This window comes from Corvus moneduloides, chromosome 9, assembly GCF_009650955.1.
Source record: "Corvus moneduloides isolate bCorMon1 chromosome 9, bCorMon1.pri, whole genome shotgun sequence".
Lineage (NCBI taxonomy): Eukaryota > Metazoa > Chordata > Aves > Passeriformes > Corvidae > Corvus > Corvus moneduloides.
Genome location: NC_045484.1, coordinates 23486926 through 23505335, shown reverse-complemented (window position 1 = coordinate 23505335; position 18410 = coordinate 23486926). Strand labels below are relative to the sequence as shown.

Genomic DNA, 18410 nt, shown 5'->3' with positions numbered 1-18410 from the left:
ATTTATCAGACCAGGTGCCTCTCTTATTATAATCATTAGGCTAAGCCAACCCTTACATTCAATGACAGAGCTGGTGAGATCAGGAAAACTTTGGGAGAGGGCTAGAGAACCACTGCATCTGATTCTGGAACCAGTACATTTGATCATGCAGATAATTTACTATCAGGAGACAGAAAGGAAGACATGTGAGTACCAGCACTACTCAGGAAAGGACAAGGAGGTTCCTGGAGTGGTGAGCAACTTTCTTTCCTTTTCCCTCATGCTCTCTTAGCTCAGGAGTTTCACTGGCATGCAGAATGCTATGGAGCTGTGTAGACCTAAGAGTTTTCTGCTGGTTATTGGCTCTCATTGGAAATCGCTATTGTAAATGGTCAGGATTTTATTTCTCCTTTTCATTACCCATCAGGCTTCTTCTCTAACCAGGGAGGCAATAATAAAGTAAAGTATCTGACTTTAAGATTAACAGAGTTTCTTGTTATTGAGTTAAACAGCTTATTCTTCTGTAAATAAGTTGATGCATTTATATGACACATGTCCTGTGATAGTAATAGACATGAAGCTGTTTTAATTCGTGGATCTCATAAAACCTGAGATTAAAACAAATATTTGTGGCAAATGCTAATAACATCAAAGTTGGACGTTCCAGGAGAAAAAGCTGAAGGTCAGCTAACAAACGTATTTTTTGTGTGCATGATTCTTCAATGCCCCTTTCCATTTCACAGAAGTAAGAAAATAAATTACATAAAGAGAAATTATAAATTCTCTTTCAAAACAAAAGGGAAAAAGGAAAAGAAAAGGTGCTGAATAATCAGAGTAGCACTGAACAACACCAGTGGGCCTTATTAAAAGAATCACCCTGACCTAAGTTCCACAGCTCCTTATTATCTGATGAAATGAATTATGTACACTGTTCCAGCAGAAGAACTTTTCCTTTTGCTACAGTAACACTCACTCAGACTGGAAGCACCACATGCCAGTACCAGAAGTATTGGTAGGAGGGAATTATATATGATATAACACATGACCAAGTTTTAACTCACCGAGCATGGGAAAGAAGACATATCTGTCTCTTGCCATATAGCTAGATGATTTGGATTGACATTTTCTGAGGGAAAAAACCCAATCAACCAACAAATCTGAGATAAACAAGTCACGTAGAATGCATCTGGTCAAATGGTGCAATTATTCTAAGTATTGTAAGCAACATAAAATCAGGTGATATAAAAACCTGTAAACCTAAAGATCCTATTCTTAGATAAAAATTTAATTGGCTCCAGATCCCAGATCCGCTTCCACTGCACTGCACAGAGACATTTACAGAAAAGAACCCCCTTGAAAGCCTTGGGATGTGCACAAACTTCCCAAGCGTGCCTGGAACTGGAAGCCACCAACCACTTCCAACGTTTTCTTTCAGGCAGGTCTAGGTGGAGGGATCATGCTGGGAAGTCACTTCCAGCCCAGTGTGCACACACTGATGATTACACAGGTAGTGTATCAGCTTGCACTGGTCTATCCCACACTGAAGCCAAGACAGAGTGTGGGTATTTGCCCCTTTGCCCACAGCTGTTCTGCTCAAACTGTTTATGCCAAATACAGTGACTATTGTCTCCGTTAAGTACAGAATTATGCAGGTCCTGTTTTGATTTTCAGAGATTTCTTTGATGTCTTTCTTTGTATCTCAAACAATACAAGGAGCAGGAAGAAGAACTTGCCTATGAAAAATCCTCAAAGGAAAAGTTACGTGGCAGCTGAAATCTCATCCATGGTGAATAATACAGATCCAGCAGCAGAGCAGGAAGTACTAAAGACTTCATCTTACAAACCTGCATTAGCAGATACCAAAGTTCTGGCATTGCAAATACATGTCTGATTCAAAATGAATTAAGGAAGGTTAGCACATAGTTACTTGAATTAGAAAAAAGAAAAATCAAAACTTATAATCTAGAAAAACCATTAAAAAACTTTATGTTTCCCAACAGAAAAATCACTGGGGAAGCCGTGCTAGTCAACCCATGGACAGCCCAAAAAAATCCTCCCTTCACTTCCTCTCCCTAAAAGAAATCAGATCACGAAGTTTAGAATTCCAGAGAGTAACTAATGAAAGCCCTGAAGATAAAGACCATGGACTTTTCCCTGCCAAGGGCTTCTCTAGCAGTATTAAGGCATACAACCTTTCAATGAAAAAGCATGAAAGAAAATTGAAACACTTCTGAAGTATTGATTTTCAGGTAATCACATCACAGTACTCAATATTTGCAGCAGACTAATACAAATATCCCCCGGTGTCTTAATTACAGATGCAGAATTAGCCAACTCTTTTCCAGTAAAAAAAAACCAAGCTATACTACAGTTGCTTATAAACTAACTCTCCATCTAAAAAATGAATAGCAGATTAACTGCTTAAAAATAATTGTATATTGGCCCATCTAACCAATTATTTTATGTTCACCTAACTTGAAAGGTCTTCTCCAGCTTTTTCAGTGTTGGTTTGACGATACATCTGGTCTTCATTATTTGTATGGAAAGGGCAAATGTGGTTTGTCTTTTATTTAAGTGTCATACCTCATTTGGAAGCAAAAAATAAAGCAGAATCTACAGGTTCTCACTGACCTTAGACTAGGTAAATGCCTTGGTTTGTTCAGTAGGTTGGTAGAGCAGGTGATCTATGACCACAGAGATGAGGGTCAGCTCTTGCTCTCATACAAAACTCAACCAGCAGGATATAGAACAGACACTGCCCTTCTTGCTGTTTCATTTCCCACTGACACAAACACCAGAAGGGATGTCTACTGGCTTCCTACTATCTTGCTTGAGAAAGAAACGTAATCTTGAGGACTGATCTTATGAAATGGAAGCTCAAACTTCTGTTAAATTCATATCTGCAGCTATGAATTTAATTCTACACTAATTCATTGTGTCCTTTTGACAAGCCCCTTCACTACCTCTTACTTCAGTTTCAAAGTCTACGCAGGAATAACACTGCTTATCAACTTTAAGGTGTTACTCAGATCAGTTCAAATTAATTCTAATCTGTGAAATGCTGTGATAATAGGATTGGCTTAGAAATGTAATCCCAGGTTTAATACCTCCAACAATTGCATCACTACTTACTAAACAGCCCATTTCAATGTCTCTCTAGATTGTACCACTGAACCAGCAAAAGGACCAGAGATGAGAAACTCAGTCATTTATGAAAAAAGAATAAAGCTCTTGGAATTACATGTTTCAACCTATTTCCTGCAGGAAGGTGAATTCAGGTCCACATCACTTTATGCTTCTCATTACACTTCCCTATTACTCACACTTCAAAAAATTACCATTTGAACTGATGCTTTCTATGTGACATGTCTATCTCAGATTTGTTGGATTGTTTGTTTGTTTTCTTATGGGAAAACATCAATCAAAATGATCTGTCTATTTCTGGGAACATGACAAGAGACAAATATGCTTTATTTCCCATGCCAGAAAGCTGAGAACTTTCTAAAAGTAGCCTTGATTTCAAAGCAAGAATTGATACTTCCAAGAGATTTTTGGTGCTGTTACTTTTGCTCTCTCCATGGACATACACCTGAAGGCTGGTCAAACTACAAACTCTTGAAAAACTGCAATTTGGCTTCCAAAGGTGTCATTCTCACAAGCAAATGGGAAGCTGTCACAGTGACTACCAATGATCAAACTATTTGGATGCCATCCATACGGAAAGTAACTGTACTTGCTCCACGCTCCATAGCTTGCTCCCAGAAGAGGACTTAGACATGACGTATGCCCATGAACATCTCGCCTAAGACTATAAAGGCAAAAGCAGAGCCCCTTTTTAACAGCTGCTCTTAGATACTTCAGTATATAATAATGTGTGGCAGTGAAACCAGGGACATCTTTTTCATGTTGATAATGAATCCTACTACATTTTTCTGTGCTACTACCCACATATCTGTGTGCATACTGAAATCGAGTCATCTGCCTTCTAAGGAGACAAAAAAACCCCCAAATTCAACAAGAAAAAACTTTTTGAAGTTCAAAAGATAACTAATGATAGAAATTGCGTGAACTAGAGTTTGCAAGAATGTGTCTGAACAAATGAAGTTATAGAGATAAGATTAACATTGCAAAATCAGATTTTAATCATATCAATTCACACTAATAGGAAACTTTTGACCCCAATTTCTTCTCTTTCTATATAGACTGCATTTAACACTCACCTCCAAAGAAACTGATAAATGTATTTGAGAGGCACTAGAAAGCTTATGGATGAACTTAGAACAGTTCACAAGGTAAACAATGATACAGAGTAAGATCTGCATAACGTGGAGTACTGAGTCCTAATTAATGAAGGTGTTTATTATTAGGAACATAGTCTAAATAATTCATACAAAACCAAGTGATCGGTATTATGGAAAGAGGCAGTGATTTGTTACCACACAGTTGAAGACACCATAACACACATACTAAAGCATGTTACATTAAGTCTGTACTGGCAGCCTTTAGAGTCCTAATGTTTCTATGCTTGTCTTTGCAAGGTTCTCGTGGATAACCACAACACCCAGCTGACCTAAACTAAAGAGTGAGACTCATTTTAGGAAGCATGTCAAGAGTTACGAGGGTTAACGTGGTGCTGCCAGCTTAGTGGTATTACTGACAGAACTCAAGCACACTGCAACCAGCCTTTCTAATGATGGCTGTAAGAACTGAAAAGCTTCATTAGGAGGTTCAAATTATTGGAGTTGAATAACAGATGTGGCTTATCAGTTTTTCTTTCTGCTAGCCTGATAGCAGAGGTTTTCAGACTAAGTACTTGAAAGCAGACAGGAGTTTCATTTCCCAGTTACAAAAAGCTGAGAGCTGGAAGGTATTTATGCACTATCTCTGAGTCCTGCCACTTTGGAGACTTTGTGCCTTTCAAATGATTGCTCGAGCCAAGTGCTGCACTGGGATTTCACCAATGCTAAAGGCAAACTGCAAGATGATAGGAGCTGGGAAATGGAGGGGAAAAAGCAGCAGAACCAATAACTAAAATAATTTTAAAAATAATTAGTATATTAAATAATGTTAGCAAAACAATGAAGAAAGATCCAGTATTTTAGTAGAGACTCAAAAGCTGATTTGTTAGGGTGTATTTGTACAAACTGAATTGCTTGGAAAAGTCTGTGTCACTTACTGAAACTGTTGAACTGGGAGTGTTTGTTCCATATCCAGATGAAGGAAGGGAGGCCAAGGACCAGCGGCGTCCATCCGTTCTGGGGAAAAGACGTGAGGGAAATTACAGTCAGGAACACATTGTGGCTAATTCTTGAGAGAAATAAGCAATTTTCTCTTCCATATCTCCTAACATCATGCTTTTATTAATGTCTTGAGTTATTCAGATAAATCAGGTATCCTATTTACAATCACATTTGTGGAAAAACAGTTAGAGTAAGTTTGAAAAGCGAAACTAGGTGACCTTGGAAAAGATAAAGCAAAGGGGCACCAGAATCCTGCATTAAGTAGATGCTTTTTAGCTGTACAAAACTTGGAGTTTCTGTAACAGAGAAATAAAAACAGCTCCTTGCAAACTTCTTTGAAAAAGACACTCACGCCTAACATACTTACGCAGCTCCTTGTCTTGCAAATGAAGATTCAGATTGAGGACAAAAAAATCACATTAGATCAAGAATCAGCTGAAAGCAGATTAATTTGTTTACCTTCTCAGAGGGCATTCTGCCCAGCACATTGCTTGGCACGCCTGAGAAATTAAACCCACAACAGCAGATAGGAACAGAGCCAAGGGGCCCACTCGAAATACAGATGTAAATCACAGAAAGCTCACCTAGGGTCCTTTCTCCTCCAGTCAGTGTAACACTAGTAGTTATTTCCCTACTGTAGCCAAATAAACATGTCCCTCAGGGAAAACATCCAAAACACTGTGGAGATATTGCAGAAACGTCTTGTTTTGCCAATGTCAAAACTGAGGAATTGAGGAACTACACAAAAGCTTTGAGAAGAATCAGTGTTGCCCTCCTTGAAACCCTCTTCTTCCCCCAAACCCAATCTCAGTGAGGATGAAAACTGAACATTCAGGTCAGTCTCACAGCACTTTTTCTGTCCCTGATCTATTTTCCCACATTTTGTGTCCTTAAAATGGACAACCATGTCTTGTTGCACAATGGGATGGGCGTTATAAAGTCTTCCTCACATCAGTTTCCATTTGCTTGGGCTTTTTCTTGCAGCAGAGTATCAGTAACTGGTCATAACATGAAGCTGAATTAGAACAGTTCTAACCTGCTTTGGAATGATGGGGGGGATGGGGGGACTGGTTCACACAGATACAGTGAATTTATGCAAGTGCATTATAAAATAGGATGTTTGGTACAGGTTTGAAACAGTGATTATAAAAACCTCAACTGTTATCTTCACTGTAGTATTTCTCATCCCACCACCCATACCCATGAAGCCTCATCTCCAGAAAAACTTTCAGTGCCCACCAAGACAAAAACCCCTGTTTACAGTTTTTCCAGCTCTAGTTCCTTTTATTTTCAGGCACTGATAGACACCACTCTTTGCCATCCATCTTAGAATGAGAGGGAAATAAACTCACTGTTCCACATCACTGAAAGAATATTATGTCAACAGAGTTTTTAAAAGACTCGTGCTTCATGCATTAAAAAAAATAGTAAGTCTGTAATGCAGATTTTTATTGCATGCGTATGTTACAGCTAAACCCCATTTAGCCACAGGTGATGTTTTCCCTGGCAAGACAATTAAATGTAAAAGAACAATCTCAAAATAATTTCAAGTGAAATGGAATTCCTTTCTCAACCCTGAAAAACAACTATCAGCATTACAAAGTTGTTGCAGGCTGTGGTAAGGGATTGAACACCAAAATTTAATGATCTTCACTGAGCTTCTTGTAACATACAGAGGCACTGGGGAAATATTTAGCTCAATGATTCAACCTCACTTTGGATCCTCAGTTCCAAAGCAAAACATTCTGTTTCTTGCTGCACAAGTCACTCATTTCTTGCAAAAGAAAAGCTTCATTTTTTTTTTTACTGAATTACCTAAATGATGTATTGAAATAACTTCAGAATTTTCATTTTGACCAAGTTAAAAGAAAATATCTTTCTCAATTAGAAAATTCCAGCACACCCCTTCATGCTTGGGCTATTTTCTGCTGATGCAATCAAGGCAAGCAATGTGCTAAGCAGTCAGGACACACATATCAGCTCTTCTCTAGCAGAAAGAAGTGGGACAAGAGTGAAAATCTTTCAAATCAAAGGAAGGGAAAAAGACTTTTAAAGCAAATTCCTCCTGCATTTATGCAAAACATTTCAAAGCTACTTCAGTGTTTTGTTAATAAACATATTTTTAGAGACAACATGCAGTATTACTTCAGCATAAGACACTTGGAATGAAATCTTTAGGTTTTTTATTTATTATAGACACTTTGCTAGCACAACAAAGACATGCAAACAACAAATTTTGCCTCTAAAATGACATTTTAATTAGTTAATTAAGGAGGTGTTTTTATGGCAGCTAAATGCTATTTCATGAAGAAGCAGATCAATTTCAAACAAGAAGGAGTTAGAAAAACAACACATCTTCTCCAGAGCGCTACCTGTTTATCATTTTAAGCCAAAGTGTAAAGATTTTCTGTTTCTATTACAAAGACTAGAAGCTGAATGCTTAAATGGGGTTGTTACAGCATGAACTTGTTAGGGACACGTGCTCAGCTGCACAGAAGCACAGCTCACACACACACACAAACAGCAGCAATGGGATACACGTTACCTGTCTGCTCTGTGTCCATGGCTGTGTGGAAAAAATTGTACAATAGTTATGAGAGAGAGAGAAGTAAAAGATGCATGTGATTTCTGAAAACAACGTTCATCTTCTGTTAGTGGTATTCCTCCAAGATCAGTTTTAGTGAGTATGAGCAGAATTAACCATTGCAGTGGTTTCAACCACACATTTCCTTATTCCATCAGGAGGATTCCTGCCAGTGCTGTGGCTATGACATAGCCATTGAAAGGGTATCTAACAGGGATTTATGGTTAATCACAAGTCAGACTAAGGACAATCTTGCAGTAAATTGCAGTGGCTTTACAATAACACAAGTTTTCCAAACAAGTTTCCTACTCCATCTCAAGAAAAAACTCATCACAGGGCTATAATGAAAGAATGGAAATCACAAATGATGTCCAAACAGGATAATAAATGAAGAAATTACCCCACTAATAAAAGGCAGAAAATCAGCAACAAGTAATTCCTGTGATGGCAATGGCAGGAAATGAGCTAAGGGCCATCTCTTAAGCCCCACACAATGTCAACAAAAAGGGTACTGTGCAATATCCATTTCTCTGGCACCACACTTGCAATTCCTTAATTCCATCACATAGAAGTTATTCTGAGACCAGCATGGGGTAATCTAGCATGGATCTGTTGTTACTGCTCGCATGGCTATTCAGGGTGTAATGCAAGTAGAAAATAGAAACAGGTTTCTAAAACAAGCTGTGCTTAAGTGTTCTTTTCCCTGGCAGAAAAAGTATAGAGAGGAACATGCATACTGTAAAATGAACCACTGAACTCAATAGGACAGGCTTAACCTTTATTCACGTAGTCCTTTAAAAATTAGATTTAAAAAACATAAAAGTATGAAAGGGTACTTTTCAGAGTTTTATTATTAAAACATGCATTTGCTGTCTGAACTTTTAGAAAGCCATGGTACTGAAGCAGCAAGTTGAAACATGATGTTGACAAGTTATGCTAAGTTTTGACAATGGTTTCTGCTGCAAATATTCTGCCATGTTCTAGGACCCAGAACTCCTGTGAGATACTCCAGATACTGTGAAAACTGGTACAAGTTTGGTTGATTTCAACAGAGATTATTGAATACACCCAGGTCAGGCTTTAAAAACAAAGGTGGAGGAGTCTACTTGAATTGTTTTACCAGCAGGTAAAGCACTTATTTTCCTTCTGAGGCCACAGGAAAATATATATCCAGTGTCTTATATTTCACGTGCTATTAAAAAGCTTTTTCTTATGTAAGACCAGAAGACCAAAGTCTACTTCAAACAGAATTCAAGGACACCAGGTCTTCTAGCAAATCACCTCAATGGAGAAATGCTCCAGGGTTTTCCTGCCATTCAGATAAAGGGTGTACCTTATTCCATCAAATTCCAACCCTTTATTCTTCTTTGAAGTTTTGAGACTTTTTTTTTCTAACTAGTCCTCAAGTTAAATCTGTCATTCTCAGAAAACTTACTTCCTCTCAGGATGATCACACATTTCCCATCCTCAAATCATTTGAACACAGATTGGGGTTTTTTCAGCCAAGGCAGAGTTTAACAAATCCAAAATACTCTCCTCACACTTGAATCTAATAACCCACCTCCTGTGCACAAACCCTGCTTAGGAGCTCTCTAATTTCCCTGCTCTTTCTTTCTCACAAAACTTACCTTTCTGTATCACTATCCATTTCTGCCTGCCTGCTGAGATTCAGTATTCAAATCACCATTTTTCTGCTTTTCCCAGCTGTCTCTATTCTTTCTATCCTATTGCTAACACTAAATCCACCACTGCAGTATCAGATTTCTTTCCAGCAGTTTGGTACACCGCATGACCAGCACCTGTCCAGCACTTGCTGCAGGACAGATGACAGCTTCACATTTGGGTCTCTCAGTGCTGCTCTTCTAGAGGTTCTTGTAGACTTGCAATTTCAATTATCAGCTATTTTCCTCATTAGAGCAGTAATGTTCTCTTGACAGCAATGCCCAAGAAAGCAGAGAAAACTCTAGAGTCACTACAAGTGAGAAGGGAGGGAATGAAGGCACAGAGCTGTGCACACCTAATTTAAGGTATGTTTATATCTTTGTGCAGACATAGCAAAGAAGATCAGCACATAGCACCTCAGTGAGAGCAACATCTAGGACTACAACTAAGTCACAATTACCTAATCATGGCTGGCTTTAATGTCACTGTGACTAAATTATTTGTCATATCACATGCCCTACACGTCATCCTTCTGGGAGAACGTTGTCCCTTCCCTAGGCAGCATTAACTACTTAATTTACTTTATCTTTTTTCTAGGTCTAAAAAGTACCTAATACTTTCTGGTGCTGCCAAGATGTAATCCACAAGGATTAAAATCAAATAAAATTGTAAACATCAAAGAAAGTAAAACACAATCAAAAATGTTCTAACCCATAGGCCATTTGTAAATAAAGTGTATAGACTATTTGCTTGCCAGCCCAGAGAGAATAGATCTTCCCTTACCTTCGGGCAGGAACAAAGGAAAAATGAGCAGGTGCATTTGGAGAGAAGTTCCTGGGACTGTCCAAGGGGCTGCTACCTGTTTAAGAAAACAAAAATTAACAGTTCAAAACCATTTCATTTGCATTTGCAACAAATGGAGTCAGTTTTCAGTGTTCTGAAAGACTTTCAACTGCAAGTCACAAATAATTGGAAATATGGGTCTTTGAGTCTTTGAGCTTTGAGCATTAGTTTGCTAAAGAAATGTTCTGACACAGATGTACCGGTAGTTTTCCTCCTTTTAAAATAATTTAAAGGGTGTGTTTCACTTCCTACTTTCAGGTAAGTAATGTACCACCCATAGACAACAGAGTCTTCTAATATTTTGCAATAATTTTTATCTACAAGCTTTTCCTAACACTTGTCAATGAAAAACCTGAGTTGGAAATGACACTGATGAGAGTTTCAGGAATAATAAACAGTAAGAAAACTTTTCTTCCTAATACATGCCAAGGTTGAATGTAAAATCCACTGAGGAAAAAAAAAGACACACCATGAGAACTGCCCATGATAATAAAAGGACTATGTATATGTAAGATGATTTGGCTAAAATCTATTCGTAGTCACACTAACTACCACTTTTCTGAAATAGTACTTTTACCATGAAAATGAAAGTACCAGGGAAACTATACAGAAAGGAAGAAAAAACACTTAGTTTTCTCCTGGCACGAGTGTTTTTCCTCTGGGCTTTGTCACACGGTGTTTAAGCATGGTGAGTGGTTTATTGCAATGTATTTTATTCCAAAGTAAAAAGCAACCATCACACAGAAAGCCTTTCTGAAAGCCAGGATCATTTACAAACTAACTACAGAAATGTTTGGAAGTTATGGATGAATTCGCAAGCTTCACATCAGTGAGTGTGCATTCTATTGGGCATGAAGTGGTTTGCTTTTTCTGATCATTAATATGGGCACAGAAGAGAAACTATACACAGCAAACATGTGTCAACAGCAATTTTTTTGTGCAAAGACAACAATATAGCACTAAAATAAGACCATGAAAATGAAATAGATTCTAGAAAAGCAATACACTGCAAGGTACATCAGAAATGGTTTTAAATTTAGATCCCATATAAAATGGTTTTATTTTAAAAGCCATGTTGAAAACTCAAGTATGAGTCATATGCAAAGGACTTGTCTCTGTTTCAGAGGCTTGAGTTGCCCAGTTTGCCCCACAGGGCAGCAGTGATTTTGCAGTTACAGTCCCATCCAGCAACCTACTGAAGTTTATAATTAAGCTCCATTAATTTCAATCCAAGTTATCCACACACCTTTGCTGTTCCACTGAGCAGGAGCTCAGTTGAAGGCAACATTCCCTCACACTTCAGCCTTAGAAATAGGTCACAAAAGTCTGCAGCAGCATCTCTGCACAACTTCTGTGAGCAAGGTGTGCACACCTGGCACGTGTTGGGGCAGGGAGGGAGGAGGAGGAGGAGAGGGGGAACAGGCTGATACCTCCTGGGGTATGAGGATGGCCACAGTGCAGCACAGGCCAGCAAACTCCATCTGGTCTGCAAGTCCACAAGGGGAAAAACAGCAGCTGGTTGAGATTAAACCAGCCCCAGGCTGATGTAACATGTGTCATGGGGTGATGAGAGAACTGGAGATGTAAGTGAATTCCAGACCACTCCACAATCTGCTTCATCAAGAGCAAACTAAATTAAAAACAAAGAGTTTGAGCAACAGGTTTGTTTTCCTTTGGCTTGGTTTTCTTTCGCATTGTTAGCTAAGACTAACAATGAGTTCACAGTTTAATATGACACAATTCAAGTCTTCATCCATAACTGGATACTGTTTAACCCATTCCCAGTACATCCCAAGTACAGAGGGGAGAGAGTGATCAGAAACCAATAGCTAAATAATTTTCAGTGCTTTCATTTATTAAACTTGTACTCATTTTAATTCTCATGGTCACAACGAAAAATCTGAACCGTTTTGCTACTTTTGAACCACAAGAAGACGGAGAGGTCTGACAGTCCCAGTCTAGGAGGCACTGCAAGCTTACAAGGATGATTGAAGAAGTCACCAAAGTGAAGAACTGAGCCATGCATGAACACACACATCCTGGTAGCAGCACATGCCTTGGGGTAAGGGTCACCAACCACTTGCTAGCAGAAAGCTGAAGGAGCATTTCAGGATGCAGTGGGAGTGAGGCCTTTCCATGGTCATGCAGATGATCTAACAGCACAAGGAAGGCTGCCAGCTTTGGTGAGAACCTTGGTCTTGGCCTTCTCATTTTTCAAGCTTTTCTGACAATGAACACTACTGTGTCAAGATGACAGTTTTGAACAAAAATCTCAGTTGTTGTTATAAACAAGCAATAAACTGTCATTGCCTTTTTATATCTTCATCAATCTTTGAGCTTTCTGGGGTATGATCAAAATAGAATTTCAGAATAACTGAGTAAATTGGGTAATGACAGTTTTTGAATTTTGAAATTAAGTATGTGGGTGTTCAAACTCTTCTGAGCCTGCACTGTGTGGTACAGAGATACTACTAATTTTTGAGCAACTACTTTTTCAGATGTATACGGCATATTTCCTTTCAGACACTGGAATTTTAATTAGATCCCCTGTGATTTGCTTCTAGTTTTAGAATGAAAAGCAATTAGTTTTTCTACTCAATTCAAGTCTGGGTGAAGCTTTTAAAACAACAACAGGGAGACAGGGAATTACTACTTTCCCTAAAATTTCCCAGCACTGCTGCATCTGCTCAAGATGAAGGTATTTTAATAAGAGAAACCTGAGTGCAATGGTCTCATTCACCAAGGCTGATCGAAACCCTATTTATTCCGTAGCAAAGGTAGATTCCCCTGTTGCTCCAGGGTTATAGTTGGCTACTACTGAACCTGAAATGCCTCTGTCTCAAGGGAGGCTGTTACACAGAATGATTGTCCATTAGGTAAATCAACACAGCTACACCAATGCCAATAATTCAGGCAGGAACCTTTACATCTTCCGGACACAGGAAGATGGATGCAGCCAAAGCATTTGTAAATCCACAACCTTCAAAATATGAAACCAGACCTTACAGGCAATGGCAGTCTCAGTTATCCCCTACAAACATGAATGACACTCATCAGATAGGTTATGAGTCCAAAAACTCACAACAGAACTATGCTGTAAAACTGAAAACCATACTTCTGAGAGCCATTAAAAAATAACAAATAAATACAAAAGGCAAAGTTTTTGTGGTTTTCTATGCAGGACATTCAAATTATTTGCTGAATATTAAAGCAAGCAGCCAAAGGTCATATGCACACTACAGAATTAGATGCCTTCCAGCACACACATTTCAAAATGAGCAAAACATTTAAAGCACCCTGTGTACAATGAGTCTCATAAACAATGAATGCCATGGTGCTCTCACACCACCCAAGGATCACAGGCATGACGTGCTGATGAACCTCAGCTTTGATAACCAGGGCAGGATCTAGGGTGGGATGTTACATACTCTGCACATTCTAAAAATAATAAATAAATAGACACCTCAGCAACAGCCATTTTTCTGCCAGAAGGTGGAACTGAACTTGCAGTGTAAGAGCAGAATCATTTAATTCAGTAGCACAGTGCTGCATATGAGCAGCTCCCTCTGTGTGCCATTACAGATAGGAGCAGGGCAAAGGTCCCAGCAGTGACAAGCGCTTCCACTGGAAGCCAGAGAGCAACCTGGATACCTTACAGCTGTGGAAAGTCAATTTTAAAATAGCCTGAGCTTCGATTTTCCAGCTGTAAGTACCTATCTCCTTACTACTAAATTATAATGTTACTTCTTTGATTTTAAGTTTTTCGATTTAAAATATAATCTGATGGCAACTTAGTTATCAACCTTATGGTGTAACCTCTTTGTAATTTTCAGATTTTAAAAAATGGATTCAAAGAAATACAAAAAAATGTAAGGAATACACATGTGTACCTCTTTACTTGCCCCTCTCATTTCTAAACAAAAAGAATTTAGAATATAAGCAAAATTTTCGAACTTGCATTCCTAAAACTGGCCACTACAAGTTTGGGAGACTAAACCAGCAGAGTGACTTCCCCACAAGCTGTAGCTCTTTATGCCAAGGTACCAGCTCATTCTGGAAAATGCTATTCCATGCAGTTGAAAACTGAACTAGCACACTTAAATGTTCTTCATTCAGAAGTGATTTCATGGCAGGGTTCAAACCGTTTGGATGTACTTCTTTCCCAAATGTTGAGAGCTCTTTAAGTAATACTTTTCTTCTAAATTTTCTAGGGTATGAAACTGCCTGGCATCTTATTGGGATGCTCTTTTGAGATAGTAAGTCCCTCTGCCTGGATCAGTGTTCATGAGCAGGTAGGTTTGCCTGACAGAAAGACAACTGTCCTAGATCTCACCCACTGACTTTTACATCATGTACAGAAGAATAACTCCTGACTTTACTGCCATACAGGACTTTATTTTAGTGTGGTGTCTGAACAGAAACACTTTAGAAAGCCTCCCTGGTTTCTCTGCATGCTTGCTGTTCCTTTGATTTGCAGGAGAGGTTCAGAATGAGTATTAAGAAGACAAGATGAAAGTTCAAGACAAAAGAGGCTGGGGAGAGGCACCAGCATTTCTTAGTAACTTATCACTGCGTGTGCCTGAACAAACAGATTGATAGATACTCCTCAAATACTAAACAAATATCACAGCCTGTTCTCAAATTCACTCCTCATATATGATATTTCTTAAGAAAATATTTGTGACTCTACTCTAAATTTCATCTACTTTTGTCTTTTGAATATTTTTTTTTTCCCCCAAGGAAGACTCCTAAATATAGTACTGGTAGAGAACTCAAATTACAATTAATTTATCCTCCTATGCGCTACTGGCTACTCTTGCTGGTAACAAAGGATGTCCTTTTAATTAATAATTTTAAATCCCATATGCAACATCGGGGAAAAAAAGGAAATATTTGACAATTACTGCTAAAAGTAAAGTGGCACACCACTCTTCCTTTTAGAAGATACTCACAAAATTCTAATAAATTATAAGCTTGTAAAGCCTGAAACAGCATCAAAACCACCAGAAGAAACTTAATTTTTTTAAATAGACAGAAGAGAAAAGCAAATCAAAAGAAAATAAAATATACATGTTTCTATTAGGAATATTTCTGCATTTCTTTTCTGAGCAATGATCATGTCAATATCTTGTTGCAATCCCCCAAGCAAGGACATTTCTTTTTCTCAGTTAAAGGCTTGTAGAGCTAATTTAGAATTTAGTGAAACCAACACATAAATTAATTCAAAGCAAAAAGCACAATGTAACTAAGTGGAGAATCTCTACCAAGAAAAATGCATTGTTGAAACTAAATTTTACAAGGTTATCACTACCATAACCACACACAACAGCAACAAGGGAGTTTGAAGTGAAAGGGGATGGTCCTATACACATTTTTGGCCCTCCATTTTATTTCAGATTCTGAAGTAGAAAATTGTTTTAATATACCACCTATAAGATTTTGTTAACATTTTAATATGAAAATCATGGGTCATTTTAGAATAACAATGTACTTAAAGCATCTTCCTAGCTTTCCATCATTGGGCTTTTTATAGCATCCTAAGAAAGTGGAAGATTTTTACAAAAACTTAAGAGTGAATGAGGCTTTTATGGGCATCCCTGTACAATAACTTTGGGCCTTTTTCCTTTCAACAGGTTGGATGTCACCTCTTGAGATGCAAAGCTCTGCAAATAGAAGCAGATGGCTCCTTCTAGCTGAGCTACTATCAGTTTGCTGTTCTTTCTCAGCATTGCCTTAGTTTCAGTCTCCAGAAAGCATTTACAGAACATACTGCCATGTAGGAGGAAGACAGTCTGATTATAATGAAAACAACATTCCTTGTCTTACACACAGCAGAGATGTGTTTCCAGAGAGGCTCCACTGTGGATGATGTGCCACAAGTGTTCCAGCTGTTTCATGCTACTGACTGGTGCGTACCAGGGACGTACCTGGAGCCCAAACATCTTCTCTAGCATTTTGAAAAAGCAAAAAAGCAAAAACAAAGTCGTCACACATCGCCTATCTCCCTCAGCAACAAAAACAAGGGAACATGCTGTTCAGGCAAGCTGTTGACTTTGCATGTGTGACCCTTTCTGAAGAATTATTCCTTCTTTTTATATTGGAAGAACATCTCCACACACTTCACTTCAATGACTAACAAGCCCCTGCTTATGAGCTCTGAAACGAGCATTTCCCTGTTGCTGCCATGGTAAAATTGGCAGCAATGTAAAAAAGAAATAAAACTCCCAAACACTTCATGTTGCTGTGAGTAGCAGACAGAGACCATAAGATGGCACACTGCACAGCTGCCGGGCTGCCGGAGGCACGTGGAAACAGGCAGGATGTTCCTCCTCATGAGAACGCAGTTAAATCACTGGCACAAATTAACCATGCTCAGAGACTCAAAACAAGAGATTTACTTAGATGTATTTATCTAATTTTATTTGGCTTTGTTTTCTGTCTCAGGCTCTTTTGCAGGACGTAAGAGGATTGAATCCCTCAGGAAGAGATGGATACGGAAGCAAACTAGAAAGTGCAGAACATAAAACATTTTTCTTGAAACTATAAGGACCCTCTTACAAGCTAGAGAAGGTGAAAAACTACAGTCAGAATAATTTCCAAAGGGCATATTTTGATGCTATCGCTATGTTTAAACTCACTACAATGACTACTGACATTTATGTTAATGATTCCCAGGTAGAGCAGTCCTAGGGAGTTACCTGCGTGTCCATGAAGAGGGGAATGCGGCCGCGGGAGAGTTGGAGATGTGCTGGATGTTACAATCAAACTCTTCCTGTTGCTTGTCCGACAGCTGAAAGCAAGAAAGATAAACCATTAGGCATGGTCAGATGGACAACTGCACCTTGAGGCAGGTCCTGCAGAATCTCTTTCAGGTAAGGAAAAGGAATCTCTCAGTATTTAGGGTGGTATTTTCTCACACTCTCGATCTCAGTAGTGACCCTGCAAAGAAGGAAATGTACAGGGACAAAAGGTACTTGGTCAGCAGCAAGTGTTTCAACATTCTGGAAGCATTTGCTGCACAGGCTGCTGGAAATAGCTGGTAACTCATTCCTGATTCACAGATTATGTGCAACTCATGCTTTACAACTCACACAAAAAGCAAAAACCAATGTAAAACACCCCAGAGTGCTTTGGATACTCTTACCAATATCCAACCTAGCAAATAAATCCGTTACAATTATTGGCTTGGTTGTAAGAGAACCAGAGCATATTCCTTAGGGCAGAGTTAAAATTACAGAGCAAAGTGTTAGCACAATCCAGCAGATGAGTGGGATTACTAATCAAACTTAAAACCTGAAATCCAAAAATCTTTGTGAACACGTGGCAATACCAATGGAAAACTCTGCAAAGCAAGTTTCAGACATACCTCCACCACATCAACTCCCCTCATTGCCATGACTTTGTTCCAGCAAGGTAAGTGACACTTCTTACGGGACAGTTCAGGTTTATTTTTTCCCTAGTGGGAGTTTCAGAACCGAGCCAAATGAAGAGAAGGATATGGTCCTCCATTTGCTTCCCAGCTTGTGACTGCTGGTAGCAAACATTTAGCTCTAAAGATGATAAAAGGAATCGCAATGGGTAAGGGAAACATTTTTAAATCATGGGAGCTGTGAAGAAGAGCAACTAGATAATTAAATCCCTTTGTGATTGCCCCTTCTCCTGTTGTTTAAACAGAATAAATGAAGTTCCCAGCAAAATCTTACAACTGACCAAGTATTACAGCTACATACATCTATTCATTGTACCTCCAGCTTGCTTCCTACATGGCATAAACATTCCTGCTTACTTCAGCAGTTCTCAAAACAGGTAACTAGAATCCCACTGGTGTTGATAGGGGTGGGAGAATAGCCAGGAGCAGGGAAAGTTGAGCAAAGGCTGAACAAGGAGCTCGCTGGCCCCACTCCAGGGGTGCCCTGTGAAGCTCCACACTGGGTTCCCCAGGCACAAGCAAAGCATCTTTGCTTGCAGACCCCAACTGCTGACGTCTGCCAGGTCCTCCATGCACTGACTGATCTGCTGGAGCTGCCCAACAATAAACACGCTCGGGCTGCCAAGAACTACAGTTTAATGCAAAAGTATTTCGCTGCCACAGGATACAGTGC

General features: G+C 39.0%; 1 protein-coding gene across 7 annotated transcripts in view; it reads right to left on the bottom strand.

Moving 5' to 3' along the window:
• The window catches only part of MAST2 (microtubule associated serine/threonine kinase 2), a 188620-nt gene that overhangs the window by 49319 nt on the left and 120891 nt on the right, over positions 1-18410 (bottom strand). For 6 of the 7 annotated variants that reach the window (XM_032117309.1, XM_032117303.1, XM_032117304.1 and 3 more), the window contains 4 exons: positions 17007-17098; positions 10249-10324; positions 7765-7785; positions 5156-5234 (listed from right to left, as the gene is read on the bottom strand). In XM_032117309.1, coding sequence (XP_031973200.1) covers positions 5156-5234; positions 7765-7785; positions 10249-10324; positions 17007-17098 — 268 coding nt within the window. The remainder of the gene's footprint in view (positions 1-5155; positions 5235-7764; positions 7786-10248; positions 10325-17006; positions 17099-18410) is intronic. The other variant, XM_032117305.1, reaches the window with a different exon arrangement.